General features: G+C 42.9%; 1 protein-coding gene across 1 annotated transcript in view; it reads right to left on the reverse strand.

Annotated features, from left to right (window-relative positions):
- The window catches only part of LOC111154025 (chromosome unknown C11orf63 homolog), a 51,681-nt gene extending 39,560 nt beyond the window's left edge, over window positions 1-12,121 (reverse strand). The window contains exon 1 of the mRNA XM_022513375.1: window positions 11,805-12,121. Coding sequence (XP_022369083.1) covers window positions 11,805-12,121 — 317 coding nt within the window. The remainder of the gene's footprint in view (window positions 1-11,804) is intronic.
- Window positions 12,122-15,381: the final 3,260 nt, after the last annotated feature.

Here is a 15,381-nt window from a genome sequence, read left to right on the forward strand (position 1 = left end):
TACCCAGGTTCATCCTCCTTTAAAGTATTTTGCTTCTCATCTTGTCTTTGTAGATTTCAATGCATATACTGAACCCCAATGTTTAGAATCAGACGGTGGCTCACAGAAAAGTTCTTAGTTCTTAGTTTGTATTCTGTGGGTTTGTCACATGGATGCACACAAAACAGAACACAGGTTGGCTGTAGGACGGCCCTACTTCAGCAAAAGGTTAAACATATGGTCTCACCACAGGGACGCGGGCTAGTCCCTAATCAGGGCATATGATCCCGAGTAAAGTCTTCCCTTTTCCTCATGACAGTCTCAATTTGTAAAGCACCTCCTGGTCTTAAAAAAGAAAAAAAAAATGCTGGTAATATGGCATGTTTAATGGCCCCTTTCATCTTCAGAAGCTAAATGGGAGAGATTTTCCTTCCTTGAGTATAGTAGATGCAATCCTCTAATCAAAAAGAAAATGTAAATCACCTAGGCTTTTTATGCTACTTGATATTCCCGTTTACAGAGGACATAATTTTATGCTGGGTAAACAAGCGAATGGTGCCCCGGCTACTGATTTACTTCTCTTAATGTGGCCCTGGATATCTTTTGATTTGAGGTAAAGCAAAAATTAGAGTGAGAAGACAAAACTCCTGTGTCTTGCTAAACTGTCATTTTGAATTAAGATGGAGAACTTCTTGGGACACCTGGGTGGCTCGGTCAGTTAAGTATCTGTTTTCGGCTCAGGTCATGATCCCAGAGTTCTTGGATCGAGTCCCATGTGGGTCTCCTTGCTCAGTGGGGAGCCTGCTTCTCCCTCTCCCTCTGCCGACACCCCTGCTTGTGTATGCTTTCTCTCTCTGACAAATAAATAAGTAAAATCTAAAAAAAAAAAAAAAAGAAAAGAAAAGATGAAGGACTTCTTGGAGTAGGCTGCTCTGCTTTCTCCACCAAGGGAAGAAAAATGATATTCTCTTCCATCAAAATGCCTGAATGGAGATGGTGCACATTTGTTGGGAAGTTAGATATCAAATTATGCAACTCACCCCATGTCCTAAGCATCATGGGTTACCTGCCTCTGGGTTTTTTGAGGAGGAGGTTTCTCCTGTGTGATGTCTTATGAACTCATACTGTGTTTTAGCCTTGTCTAGAGAGCTTTTGCTCTCTAGGTCTCATTGGGCATAGAGTGGGACGTGGAGTGGTCCAACAGGGCACAGTCTGGACTTGGGACTGGACAGACCTGGGCTCAAGTTCTGGGTCTGTTATTATCTGTGCATAAAATTATGCCATCTCTGAGCCAGTTTTTCTTGTCCGTAAGTAGCAATTATATTCTGGTTACTTCTCAGGATTGCATAAACATCAGAATGAGACAATGTACCTTAACATTCTGTATTTGTGCTAATTTTGCCTTTCACTATGCTAACTTTGGCTCTTCACCCAGTTACAGTTCTGGGCGGCAGGGTCTGAGTCTTCCTTCCTTCCCTAATCTCTACCTGAGTACTCAAGCCTGTGCTCTGGACAGAGGAGTTAATGAGTGTTTCTCAAATAACTGAGCCTCTAAAATTACTTGAGTCAACACAAATGTAGTATCAGATATCAATTTTTAAAAACCCAATAGTAGTCAAATAGAATCTACACATGCAGAAAAGCTTGCAAATTAGTGAATGATTTTTGGGCCTATCGTGTGATGAGTTAAACATAAGCGTGATTGTTTAGGTGGGAAAGAACAGATTAAGGGGTACCTTGATTCCATCTTTGAGTAAGTAAAGATATGAAATTTTTTTAAAGATTTATTTATTTGACAGAGATCACAAGTAGGCAGAGAGGCAGGCAGAGAGAGATGGGGAAGCAGGCTCCCTGCTGAGCAGAGAGCCCGATGCGGGGCTCGATCCCAGGACCCGAAGGCAGAGGCTTAACCCACTGAGCCACCCAGGCACCCCAGAATGTGATGCTTTTAAAAGAACAGATTCTGAACGGATAAAAGGAGGGTTGAGGAGAGCTCACGGGGAAGCAGAGGTAAGATCCTGAAGGACTCTGTAAACTCTGTGAAGGAATTTGGCTTACCTATGTTAACTTGAGAGTCTGGCTTTGAGCAAAAATAATTAGAGAGCAAAGATGTTAGTAAGATCTAAATACTTCTGGAGAGCCCAGGTGATGAGTTTTTGGAAGGGATTATCTACAGAGGCATTTTGTTTGCTTGTTTTTTTGTGAAGTTTTAGGATAGCTAGCCGCCTTCTTTGCACTCCTTAAAGCAGGGGTTGGTACTCTTTGAAAGTGAGTATCCAGGAGCGTTTGGGTGGCTCGGCTGCCTGACCTTCAGCTCAGGTCATGATCCCGGGGTCCTGGGATTGAGTTACCATGTGAACAGGTGCAATTCATTAACTTCTCTGTGCCTTAGCTTGCATGTCAGTGAAATGAGATAACAGTACCTATCTCAGGGTGCTGTTGAGAGGATTAAGTGAGTGAATACATACGAATGCTTACACATCCGTGACACAGAGTAAGTACCCCGTGAGGGCTGGCTTGCTAGGACCACCTCTGCCCTCGAGCTCCGTGGCCATTCTTTGCCCTGTGTTGCATTCAGTCACCATGACACAAAGCGTGTTGTGTCGTGCATTGTGCTTCCTATGGGTGGATCTCAAGGGATTCTTCTCTCCCTGGGGCTCAAGTTATTTCCAGGGCACGGAGCTGTGTTGTGATGCACTCGGGGGCACCTTTGTGGCTTGAAGGAACTAAGCTTTATCTTCAAAAATCCGATTTTTGTTACCATGCCTTAGGCACCTGTGGATGACCTGTTTGAACTATAGTTTAGGAAATGGGACTAAGAAATTTCAGCCACACGATGAAATATTTTAAGAACCTGCTGAGTGCTGATGAGGAAGATAAAACTGGGAGAATTAAAGGACTTTAGATCTTCAGAAAGAACTGTAATTTCTGGGGCACCTGGGTGGCTCTGTGGGTTAAGCCTCTGCCTTCGGCTCAGGTCATGGTCTCAGGGTCCTGGGATCGAGCCCCACATCAGGCTCTCTGCTCAGCAGGGAGCCTGCTTCCCTTCCTCTCTCTCTCTGCCTGCCTCTCTGCCTACTTGTGATCTCTCTCTGTCAAATAAATAAATAAAATTAAAAAGAAAGAAAAAAGAACTGTAATTTCTGGTCTCAACAGATCGCCGTTCTTAAATGCCCCTAGAGGTATATCACACATTGCAGAAGGACTGGTATCTTAAGTGGAACCCAAGCAATACAAGGGCTTTGGGAACAAATCAGGAAAAAAAAAAAAAAAAAATTGCTTTGATTGAGAAGAATGTTTCTGAACCAAACGTGGGAAGAGAAACTCTAATAATGGATCCCGAAGAAATCTGAATCTGAAAATGCGGCTTTTCTAAGAGCTTTAATTACACTGCCCCATTTACACCTGCAATGACGGTCTCCAAGTATTCCCTCCGTCCCCTTTCTAGATGGAAACTCTATGTCGAAACAAATGTTTTGCAAAATCATGAGCCCGGGAGGCTGTAATACTTCACAGAAACAAATCTAATGTTTGAAATAGAACATTGATACTGAAGAACCCCATTGTGCTGAGCTTGTGTGCTAAGAAGCTCAATTAGGTTTCGTGGTCCAGGTCAACGCAGTGGAACAAAATGAGTGTGAAGTGCTCCATCAGTAATCATCTGCACACAAAACACACACTTCTCTTCCTCCCCATTTGATAGAAAGGTTACACAGACAATGCATGCACAACTCTTTTGTTGCTGTTCAGACAACAGATGCCAGGTCTCCTCTTCAGATGCCTAGGTGAGACCTGGATGCAGAGAGGAAGGGGAGGTGGTCTCGTACGCATACGCCATGATATTTGCAGGCTTTAATGGACCATATCTGAGTACTCACTGTACCCAAGTTCAAGCAAAATAAAATCAAATCTCCATTTAATGAAGAGCCTCATATTTAGTGGAGCATTCAATCAAAAAATTACTAAAATTAGAGCATGTTTCTAGTACAATTAACATCCTTTGCACTCATAATAAAATATTCAATAACTGGCCATTTTGCCTGTTGAGGAGGTGAATAAAAGCACTGCTATTAATCATTTAGCTGTTATTTATTTGCCACTTTATTTTAAGTAGGCAGTTAAATGGAAACTGCACATGTTATTATTGATTTAGGTTTAATTTAATCCTTTTAAACAGAACAATTATTCCCAATTTATATGCCATTAAATCTTTTATGCATATGAACTGCAAATTCAATTTCTGCCTAAGTGTAAAGTTTTTAAAGCTTCTTTAAGGAACTATAAAACTGACAGTTATTTCCAAGGATTTCTGAATCCTAGGCTCCTCTTAATCTTTTTATCAATGGCTTTTAAGTAAATCAAATGAAATAAATCCAAAGGATTAAAAAAAATCACTTTTGCAAGCACGAAAGAAAATGGTCCCGTAAACACGCTGATGCACGTCAAGTAGGTTGTTTACCATGCAGGAAATTTCATTTAATGTAGGCATCCTGCTTACAAAAAATTAAGCATTTTAATTGGAAAAAAGTTGCTTTAATGAACCAAAGGCCAGACTGTCTACAGAAGCACACTCAAAAGCAGAAGTGTGGATTGTTACCTAGTGAACATAATTTACAGCAGTTATATAATTTGGATAATTCCAACCAGAGTCCCTTCTTTGTCTCTGACAACAGATTTATGGCTGCAAAATAACCGGATATTTGCCCCGCGTTCTTATAAGTACCAGCCTTGATTCAAGGACAGTCTGGGAGGTGAATGAAAACAAATGATCTAAAGAACACGGGGTCATAATTGGGATGTAAAATTCTCGTACCTCACTTCTCTTATGTGAAACAAAGCCTGCGTCTTCACAGGGGAAATGATATATGACCCAGTATTTAGAAACACAATTCCTCGCATTCAGGGAGAGTCTACAGTGCTCATGCCAGGAATTTTCCATGGCCCTCTTGGATGTCCTTTTCATTCTCCAGAAACAGCAGCTTAGAAGCCTTGGATTTATGAAATTTGTAGGCGTTTACGCTCTCTGTAGATAGAATTTCCTGTCTTTTATTTGTTTTGTTGTATTATTTGTCAAAGATTTGTTTATCCAGAGAGCGAGCACGAGAGAGCCAGGGTGGGTGGGGGAGGGGGAGGGGGAAGTGGAAAAAAAAAAATATCTCAAGCCGACTCCCCACTGAGCACAGACTCTCTGCAGGGCTCAATCTCAGGACCCTGAGGCCATGACCTGAGCCGAAATCAAGAGTTGGATGCTTAACCCACTGAGCCACCCAGGCATCCCATCGAATTTCCTGTCTTCTAAGTGTCTGATATTGACAGCATTGTAATTGCAAGGAAGCCGTGTGTCATGAGAAAGGCAATGGAAGGACAGGCCTCGAAACGTGGGTCCCAGTCCACATTTTGCCACTGCCCGGCCGTGGGTACTTGGGTGAATCTCTTCCCCACCCTAGGCGTTGGGTTCCTCCTGCGGACAGTAAGGAGAAGAGGCTGTGCTTTATGAGCCTGGCAGCTCGGAGGACCCGTAGTGTTATTTGCTGGATTACAACCATCATGCAAAATTCAGCGATGGTATATAAGCATTGGAAAAAGCACTCATTTTAAATTCAGTAGATTAAACATGTAGAATAATTAAGCTCTCTATATTTTCACACTTGCCGGGGAGTAGAAATAATACAGTTAAGGTCAGGAATTAAACTAGTCCTTTACTAACTTGCTTACAAGCCTCTTAATCGTCTTGATAACCTCGCAGGATTGTAGGCGAGGGGACTTAAAACAATACTTGGGGCGGTTTTCAAACTCACCGTTTATTTACTAATTTAGCACCAAAAGCCTCCCGATTTTGAAATAAGCTAGAAAGGAACTCGTGGTTGTCTCTGAGGGCATTACACCCCAGGCCACTGCAGTGTTAGCATTTCTGGCGGGGCCTCTGCCTTTAACAGACACAAGCTATGCCCACGCACACACTTGACTTCCGTCCCTGTCTGCTCATCTGTTGTGATGGCACCATGCCTGCCCTGGGAGAGCACCAGGGCTTAAAGACAGTAGCGTTTGCGAGCGGATGGTTGCACAGACAACAGAAATGACGTATGCCTGCGACGGAAAGTCACTTCTCCCGTATAACCATTCCCAAGTGATCAGAAATAACTCAAATGCTGTAGCCATCCCTAAAATATTGTGTGAAGGATGTAGTGTAATGTACATGAAGTGCACGGCCGACCCAGGGCCTTAAATTGAAAATCTATCTTATAAAGTCCATAAACATCAACATGGATGAATGTTTCTAGACACCGACAGGGATGCACGTGGGCTCCTGGAAACTCCCACAGTGTTCTTAGCAATTTTAGAATGTTAAACATGCCCTCGGGTGTCATCTTTACCCTCCTAACCAGCACAAACAACAACAAGAAAGCAAATACACTCTACAACACCTGTGCGAGAAAAGTCTGCCGTCAGTTTCCCAGTCCCAGTGTGTTCTACGGAACAGTCTGGAAAACGTGTGGGGAAATGAAAAGGCTGAGTTTTGGTCTTTACTCAGTCTCTCTTTACTCACTCGCTGTTTCGGTTCCCCAGTACTGCTTTTTGAACCCTTCCCCTGATTTTTGTATTATTAATCAGAAATAATATATATAAAAGCATTTGAAAGGAAGATCCTAGACCACCATAACACAATAAAAATGCAGATTATTATTACCGAGTCCCTTTCTTATTTTTAGACAATTCTGGGCATAAAAAGTTAAGAACTCATTTTGCCTTCTCTCCTGCCCAGTAATTTCTCTCACAAGGTGGTTCGTTAGAATATGGGATCTTTGGGGCTCCTGGGTGGCTCAGTGGGTTGGGCCGCTGCCTTCGGCTCGGTTCATGATCTCAGGGTCCTGGGATCGAGTCCCACATCGGGCTCTCTGCTTGGCAGGGAGCCTGCTTCCCTCTCTCTCTCTGCCTGCCTCTCTGTCTACTTGTGATCTCTGTATGTCAAATAAATAAATAAAATCTTTAAAAAAAAAAAAAAAAAAAGAATATGGGATCTTTGGTGAAGGCTATCATTCCCAAATGATGTGAAAGACCTCTACAGACCTTAATGAATGAAAACATCTCTCTTTCCCAGGAGAGGTCCTGAGGAATACTGGAGACTATGACCCGGCTACCCAAAGCAAAATACAATTAATGTTGGTTTATTCCGAAGGCACAGTATCTTTGAAACACTTTTATTACTTTACTAAAATGTGTGATTTTCCATGTATATTTACTCTGGCCTCAGTTGAGTCCATATGGAAATTGTTACAGCCTTAATTTCTGCTAGATTGTAAAACTGAATCCTTTATCGGATCAGCCCTGATCACCTATCTAGATAACTTATAATTAGAGGCTCAGGCTTTGGTTAGGGAAGCACTTATTCAGCTCAATTCCTGGTTCTGCCCCTTGGTAACTACATATACCTACGCAGCTGTCAGAGACTTGGTTCCTTATCTGCAAAATGGGGGTAATAATGCATAAGAGGCTCTTTCGAGGATAAATACAATAGTGTATATAATGCAACTAGTTCTACAAATGGTAGCTAATTACATATAAGTATTCTTATTAAACACGTATACTAGGTACTGTACCGCTGCCCTCTAATTTTTTTAATCATATAAGGTTTCAGAGGCCCCAGGACTGAAGAAATTATTTCCAGTGCTCGAGGAATTACATTGATCTCTTTCTTCACCAGTGCCAAGTGTCCTAAGGCTAGCTGTGGAGTGGGGTTTAAGGATTATCACGTGGAGATCCTCTCTCCACTCTTGATTCATTCACTGTAGTCAATGCCGCTCCAATTTCCATTAAGTAAAAGGTTTTCTCTAATCCATATACATTGAACTGGGGCTTGACTTTGGTGAGATATAAGAGAGTAATTGCTTTGAGGAGGTTCTAGTAACATCAAAACAGAAGAGAAGGGCTCCAGTGATTTGTCAGGCAGCTTTTAAAATTGTTGTTTTTAATAGCAAGAAGAAAGATTTTTCATGGTTTTAAGGCAAGGCTTTGACTAATTTTTTTTTTGAACTACAATTCCCAGAATGCCATCTACCTTATAAAAATGAAAGCTTACTTGAATTTCACATTGAGAGTCTGAGATCGATTTGTCTGTTTCACGGCTAGTGCACTACTCAGAGCCAAGCAACAGTGCACGTAGAAAACGTTTCCAGGACTTAAGTGAAAGAGGCCAGTAACTAAACTAACCCGAATAATATTTTTGAGGCATTATTTGGCTTAATGCTTCGGTTGTATTTTCCTTTGTAGTGGGGAACTGCTCCTCCTAATGTTCGATGTCTCAAGCACTATTCCGCTGCCCAATAATTACTAGGGCTAAAAGCCATTCTAACCCTGAGGATGATCGTCTGTCGTTGAAGATTTCTAAGGCAAATTAGTCTAAGGAAAACAGCAATATTTACAGATCTCTGAATCAGAAGACGAAGACCTGAACCATAATTTTGATTTCTATAAGTATTTTTCTTTATTTTGATATATACTGAGTGATATTTACATGGTCCTTGGGTAAAGAGCCAGGGGTAAAGACTGCTACCTGAGCACCAGACTCAAAGAGGAAAAACTCAACTGTGAGGAAATGAGGTCCCTCCATGGGTCCTTGTTTTGGTTTCTCCAGAATGCCTGACTACTGCAAAACATCTTTCCTCTCCCCTTGTTTCTGGAAAAAGGAGAAAAAAAAAACAACAACAAACAACCCAGCAGTGAAACTACTACCATTTATTGCCTAGGAGGTTCTGACTCTCTTATATCAGAGCTAATGATAAAAACACAGCTTAGGGCATCGAGTCAGACTGCATGAGTTCCCTACTCCACCCCTCCGTGGATGTAATAAATGGGTATAAATAGAAGCCCTTTAAGCCTCATGTATAGCCTTTAACATGGGGATTACTACAGTGTCTCCCAACAGGGTTGCCATATGAATTAAATGAGATAATACACAAAGACTGTTTAGCATAGGGATGGGCTCGTGCTAATCAGTCTATAGATGCCAGCTATCGTTATGAGCACCTTAAAGTAACCTTTGGCTTCTCTTCTTCCTTCAGCCACCATATCTGATCTGTCAACAAGCCCTGTCAATTCATATACTCATTCTCCCCCCCCATATATTGCCTATGTGGCGAATGAATAAAAGATTGCTAAGAAGGATACATACCCACGCAAGAGAACATATTGGTTTTCTCTAAGGAGGCAGATGGGGGGCAGTTTGAGAAGGGGAACAAGGAAGTTTTATTGTTGATGTTTTATGTCTATAAAAAATATATATGAGGGGCATCTGGGTGGTGCAGCCCATTGAGTGTCCAACCCTTGGTTTCGGCTTAGGTCATGATCTCAGGGTCCTGGGCAGGGTCCTGGGATTGAGCCCCACGTTGGGCTCTGCAATTGGTGCAGAATCTGCTTGAGTTTCTTTCCCTCTCCCTCTGCCCCCTCACACATGTGTACATTCTCTCTAAAATAAATTAATTAAAAAATACATATCTGAAATAAATATGGCAATAAGGGTTATATGGTATTTTTCTGTACTTTTTTTTTTTTTTTTTTTTTTTTGGTGCAAAATGGTTGTACTTTTCTTTAGGTTAGAATTTCGTCACCATTTAACCAACATCGACAACAAAATCACAAACGTTCTCCCACAGCACTGGACTCACTATTCAACAAGTTACTTGATCTGTGTTTGCCTCATTTTCCTTATCTGTAAAATGGGAAGACCAGCATTTTTCTGGCAGGATGACAAGGAAGAATTAAATGAAATTATGGATGGGCCTTTAAAAAGAGATACTGTTGTCTTGGTTGTAATTGTGATTACCATCTGGTAGTTTCTTAGTCCGTCGTGAGTTTACTCTCTAATTCAGAATGCACCGGCTTGTAGGATAATCTTCCTCAAACACAGCTAACTCTCTCAGGTCTCCCCCAAGAACCTGTATTCTATCCCCCTGCTGTAGCAGGGGAGGCCATCCGTGTGATGCTTTCCTGAGCCCCTCTCCCTCCCCCAGCGCTGGGGTGGTCCCTTGCTCATGCCGCCTACCATTTGCACTGTACTTCGAGATCCCTAAGAAGCAAGTGAGCTTGATTCTGCCCGATAATGTTGCAGTGGAAGAAATAAGGAGGGAAAGCAGAAAGGAAGAAAAAGACTCAGGGTTGGGCTCTAATTCTGGTTCCCGCAGGTGCCCTTGCTGAGACTGTCTTGCTGAGACAGGTTGTAGGTTCTGTGTTCAATGCCCTGTCTGGGGTGTGGGCTGGTTGCACACACGAAGCCCCTACATCAGGTCTCTTACATAGTCCTCTTTCCCTATGCTCAGAACAAATCCTCTGCCATCACGTGGGGCTTGAATGTGTCACACGTTCACTCTAATTTGGTTCTTGTTTCCACATTTTATCTTCTCTCCAAAACCCTGCCTGCCCAAGTTCTAGGCCTTCTAAGAAACTTTCCTCAATATATTTTACCCATTTAAAACAAAACAAAACAAAACAAAACTGGGCACTTGGGTGGCTCAGTGGGTTAAGCCTCTGCCTTCAGCTCAGGTCATGGTCTCAGGGTCCTGGGATCGAGCCCCACATTGGGCTCTCTGCTCAGCGGGGAACCTGCTTCCTCCTCTCTCTCTCTCTCTCTCTGCCTACTTCTGATCTCTGTCTGCCAAATAAATAAAAATATTAAAATTTCCAACACTTATTTTAAAAACAAACTAACACATCTATAACTTATAAAGTGCTAGTCACTGTTCTACATTGTGTATTTTTGCATTTATTTTATCCTCAAAACTCTGTGAAGTAACTAGTGTCATCCCATTTTAGTGATGAGGGAACTGAGGCACAGAGAGATTAACTGGACTTGGCCAACTTACACAGCTAGTACGTGGCAGAACTTGAACGCAGATGGTCTGCTTCGGACTACATACTTTGTCGCCCCATGAAAACCTCTTTCTAACAATAGCTTTAACTTCTTCCATGCTGTGTCGTATAGTTTTTTCATTAAAACTGAGTAATCCACTACTTTATATTCTCTTATATTATTTGGTCACTCCTAGCATTATGTTAACACCCTATAAATACCGATTATTAGAAATTAAATCCTTACACGATTATGTAAGCCCCGGGAGGTAGACCTTCAAAAACTCGGGTAGGACTGCATTCCCAGAATGTACTCACTGACACGGATAGCAGTCCTGGGAGATGGACAGGCCATATCAATGACAGTTGAGAAAAGTGAGCCACAGAAGAGTTAAGTGACTTATTCCAAATTATACACCGAACAGCAGTGCCTGGACCCAATCAATACCACCTGATTCCAAGTCATGGCACTTTTCTATAGCAGGCTTTCTGGAATTTCTCCAAGGTCAGGTCATAGCAGTGGAGACACTTGGAATATAGACAGGAAGCAAGGAGCGGAAGGGGTGCATACGCCCTTATTCATGCCGTGTCTTTTGCATTTTTTTTAAAAGGATTTTATTTATTTATTTGACAGATCACCAGTAGGCAGAGAGGCAGGCAGAGAGGGGGGGGAAGCAGGCTCCCCGCTGAGCAGAGAGCCCGATGCAGCTCCATCCCAGGACCCTGGGATCATGACCTGAGCAGAAGGCAGGGGCTTAACCCACTGAGCCACGCAGGTGCCCCTTTTGCATATTTTTTATTTTAAAAAGGGCGTGGCAAAAATCCTGGCTTCAAGCTGTCCTTAGTTGATTGGGACCTGTCCCACATACATTACAAGGAGTTCATTACCATAGCCTGTCCTCACTGTCACTTGTGATCTACCAGTGATGACCTGACAATACGTTTCAGGACCCACTGTTCTCGTACACAAGCCAGTTCCTTACCTGTTGTCCGTGCCATTGCTCCGGGGGTGGAGGTTTTCTCGGCCATTCTTCCGCGCTACTTTTCTGCTTGCCTCCTCTTCCGTCTCACTCAGACTTTCCTCCTCTAAGCTGTCCGGCTCCATATTGTTGTCTCGGATTTGGTCTTCAAGCTGGGACTTACTCTCTTGAGTGAAGCTTCCCGAATCAGATTCCAAGGAGTCTTTTGAAATCAGATGTAAGTCCTTCTGAAAAGGTGGCTCTGTGGACCGGATCTTTAAGTTGGTATGATGAACAGGAGATTGAATTGAGAGCTTGGGAATTAATTTACTATGACTCATTTTGGAAACATACAAATGTGAATATGAACACAGATATTCTTGATGATAGGAGCAGTTGGCTTGAATATTTAAAGTTGTGGTTTACAAAGGCATTACCTAAAAAAAAAAAAAAATTGTATTTATGTCACTTTGTGACTACTGAATTCTCTTTAATTTCAATGTTAATCAAACATTTAAGTGAGCAGAACCCTGTTACATTATCTGCAGCCTTTTGTATGTACGCTTTTGTCTGAGGAAGGTCTACTGGAAAACCTATTGTGTTTTTCTCTCTACAGAAACATATCTGATGTGGAGTTCATAAACAGCCTGAGTAATCAAATACAGCTTTATTGAGGAAATCAAATGGCTGGATTCCTTTTTCTACCTTCCAAGGGCCTATTACACACAAGCCTAGATAAAGCTAAATGGTTAATTATGGAGGGTACTTCGATGGCTTTATTTCAAATACCCAGGGCACCAACATAAATATGTCACATTTAGGAGTATTTATGAATAGAGTAAAACATATTTCGGTTCTACCTTTTGAAAAGCAAAGGAGAGAGTGGAGAAGAGAGTGAGGAAGAGAGTGGTTTCCATAGTTGGAACTGTAAAGAGGGAAGCTGTTTTATGCCTAGATCTATATTGGCTGGTTTCATCATTTAGAAGACATTTTGGATCCCCGGTTGCCACTAGATAGGAATGAGTAATTTAGGTGGACATTACATGGAGATTAATATCAGCTTAATCTGTGTGTGTGTGTGTGTGTGTGTGTGTACACAGTGATTACAACTGTCTAATGCAAAATTTGGAGGTTTTGTGAATCCTGCCACTAAGTGATTCGTAGCAGAGGCTGAATGTCTGCCTACCTGAAAAGGATGTTGTCCTTGAGAATATTAGGTGGGTGGGAGATTGGCCAGAGTAACAGCTAGGGTCCCTTCTAACTCTCTTAAGTGTGTGATTCTAAGTGAGCCTTCCTTGTTTCAGAGGGCTGTCATGAAGACCCATGAGATGGTTTATGGAAAGGGTGCTCTAAGTTCGTATCAGATTGAAAGGAGATGATGATTTTGGATTGTGCTTCCTTTCATCTCTCCCCGGCATTTCTATTTTGCTCAGTCTTCTATCTCACTGCCTTTGTGCCATTTTTCTCCCCCCATAGGTCAGACAACTGAAACTTTTTACCGTCCGAGATTCCTATAACATTTTCTAAGGGTTTGCTCCTATTCTTTTGGCAAATGCCGGCTTTAATTAGATAACATGAACTTATTCCTATTCCTTGCACTGTTAGTAATGTTGACCTCATTGCTAACACCATCAAACACCTTAGAGGAAAGTACCTTAACAAACAAGACAGACAAAAGGTAGCATTCAGATTTAAATGCATACAAAGTGGTTTTCTTATTAATTTGAAGTTTCCCAAGCTGGTATTATACATATAAATAATATATTATTGTTTAACCGTACAGACGGCTTTGCTGTATCATCTTATTTTAAAAATACATAGTGTGCCCTATCTTATTACTTTAATATTGACAAGTAGATGAACTCTTGCTTTTTAGGGAGTCTTTAGAAAGCAAATCCAAGTACTAACTAGCATTTAACAGAAACAGTTTGTATAAACATCTGTAAGAGTTTTACTGGATGGGTTTAAGTCACTGTACTTGGGATTGTTAAAGAAAAAGCTTAAAATGATCATTCTGTTTCAGTTTGGTATTGCTCATGAAATCAGTCAGTCCTATCAATTGCTCTCCTTAAATGAGATAGACTAAGATTTCTTAAGTGATAACACATTTTTTAAAAGTCCATAGAAGATAATTTTGTGGTAATTAGTGAAATCTGGAATAGTGCAGAGAATACAAAGCCGAACACTAGCAAACCTGGGGCTTTGGAGAGGCCTGATCTTATACAGGCATGAGATTAAAGAAGGAAAAGCTGGTATCTCTAGTACATTAGCAAGTAGGCATTTTACATGCAATGAATGTGGCTCCCTAGTGGCACAATTGTTTTTCACTGAAATTTCTGACCAGTCTCGTTACAAAAGTAAACAAGGCGGACTGGGGTGTCGCCAGTGGTATCCAGGCACGAAGACGCAGCCAGTTCCCTCGGGTTCCCTTCAAGGCCTTGGGTCTCTTCCTCTAGTAGCGGGAGGAACGAATTTCCTTCTGTAGGTGAAAAGGAACCCTGCTCACTCTGGCCAAGATGAAAGGTAGAGAAAAAGTTGCCCTATTGTGGAACAGCCCAGAAGCTGCCCATAAGGGATGATCGGTTTGTTTTCTCTCTTTTTTCTGATGGACAAAACCTAGCAGCAAAGGCGTTTTAAGATCAAGGAGGTGACAGGTGGGGACGGGGGAGGGGTGGTCTGGTGCCCCGGACTGGTGTTTATCAACAGAAGACAGGGCTGCTCTGAGAGTCTGGGCACCAAAGTCTCTCCAGGTGCCGGCCTCTGGGTCCTTGTGCCTGCCTTGCCACGGTCCCGCCTTCCCGCCCGGGCCCCAAAGTTGCGGTTCTCCTGGTCCCGATACAGTTTCCTCTGGAGATTTCCTGCTGTCCCCCCCAACCCCAGTCCCAGTCCTTCCCATTTCCCTTCCCCGGCGCGCGCACCCTCGTTCAGGAGGCAACCGCCTGTCACCTGCCCAGGGCTCCTCGGCGACCGCGACCCCTGCAGACCTCATCCTGCCGAGCCGCTACAGCCCCGCCCCACCCGCGTGGCAGGTGCTGCCGTGGAGACCGCGGCCAACAGAGCTTGCCGCCTGCCCGGCTTAGGGGGCGGGGCTCGGCTTAGGGGGCGGGGCTCGGCTCAGGGGGCGGGGCTCGGCTCAGAGGGCGGGACCAGTGCGGTGGCATTCCCCGCCCCCGAAGAGCGGGTGGGACCGGTTGTGAAGATTGTGTTGAAGGGCAGGGAACTCTGGGCCTGGCTGGTGTAGGGCCGTCTTGACTTCCATGGTTGGAAAGCAAGGAAAGGCAGGCCACGGAGTGGGAGGAAATAATTCCGACAAATACTGCTAGAAGGGGCAAAGGACTCCTACAAATTAAGAAGGAAAATCCAGTGAAAGAATGGGTAAATGACTTGGACAGAAATCCAAATGGCAGATAAATATTTGTTTTTTTTTATTGAAAAGGTGCTTAATTCATTAATAATCAGAAGAGGCCAACTTAAAACCATATGGGATATCTATCACTCCATACTCCTCAGATAGGCGTAAGTCAAAAAGAGATAGAGCCCCCAGGGTAGGGGAGGATGCGGAGCAAGGAACCCTCGTGCGCTACAGATGGGAGTGTGAAGT

This window comes from Enhydra lutris, unplaced genomic scaffold, assembly GCF_002288905.1.
Source record: "Enhydra lutris kenyoni isolate GAN:26980312 unplaced genomic scaffold, ASM228890v2 scaffoldscaffold34, whole genome shotgun sequence".
In the NCBI taxonomy this organism is placed as follows: Eukaryota; Metazoa; Chordata; class Mammalia; order Carnivora; family Mustelidae; genus Enhydra; species Enhydra lutris.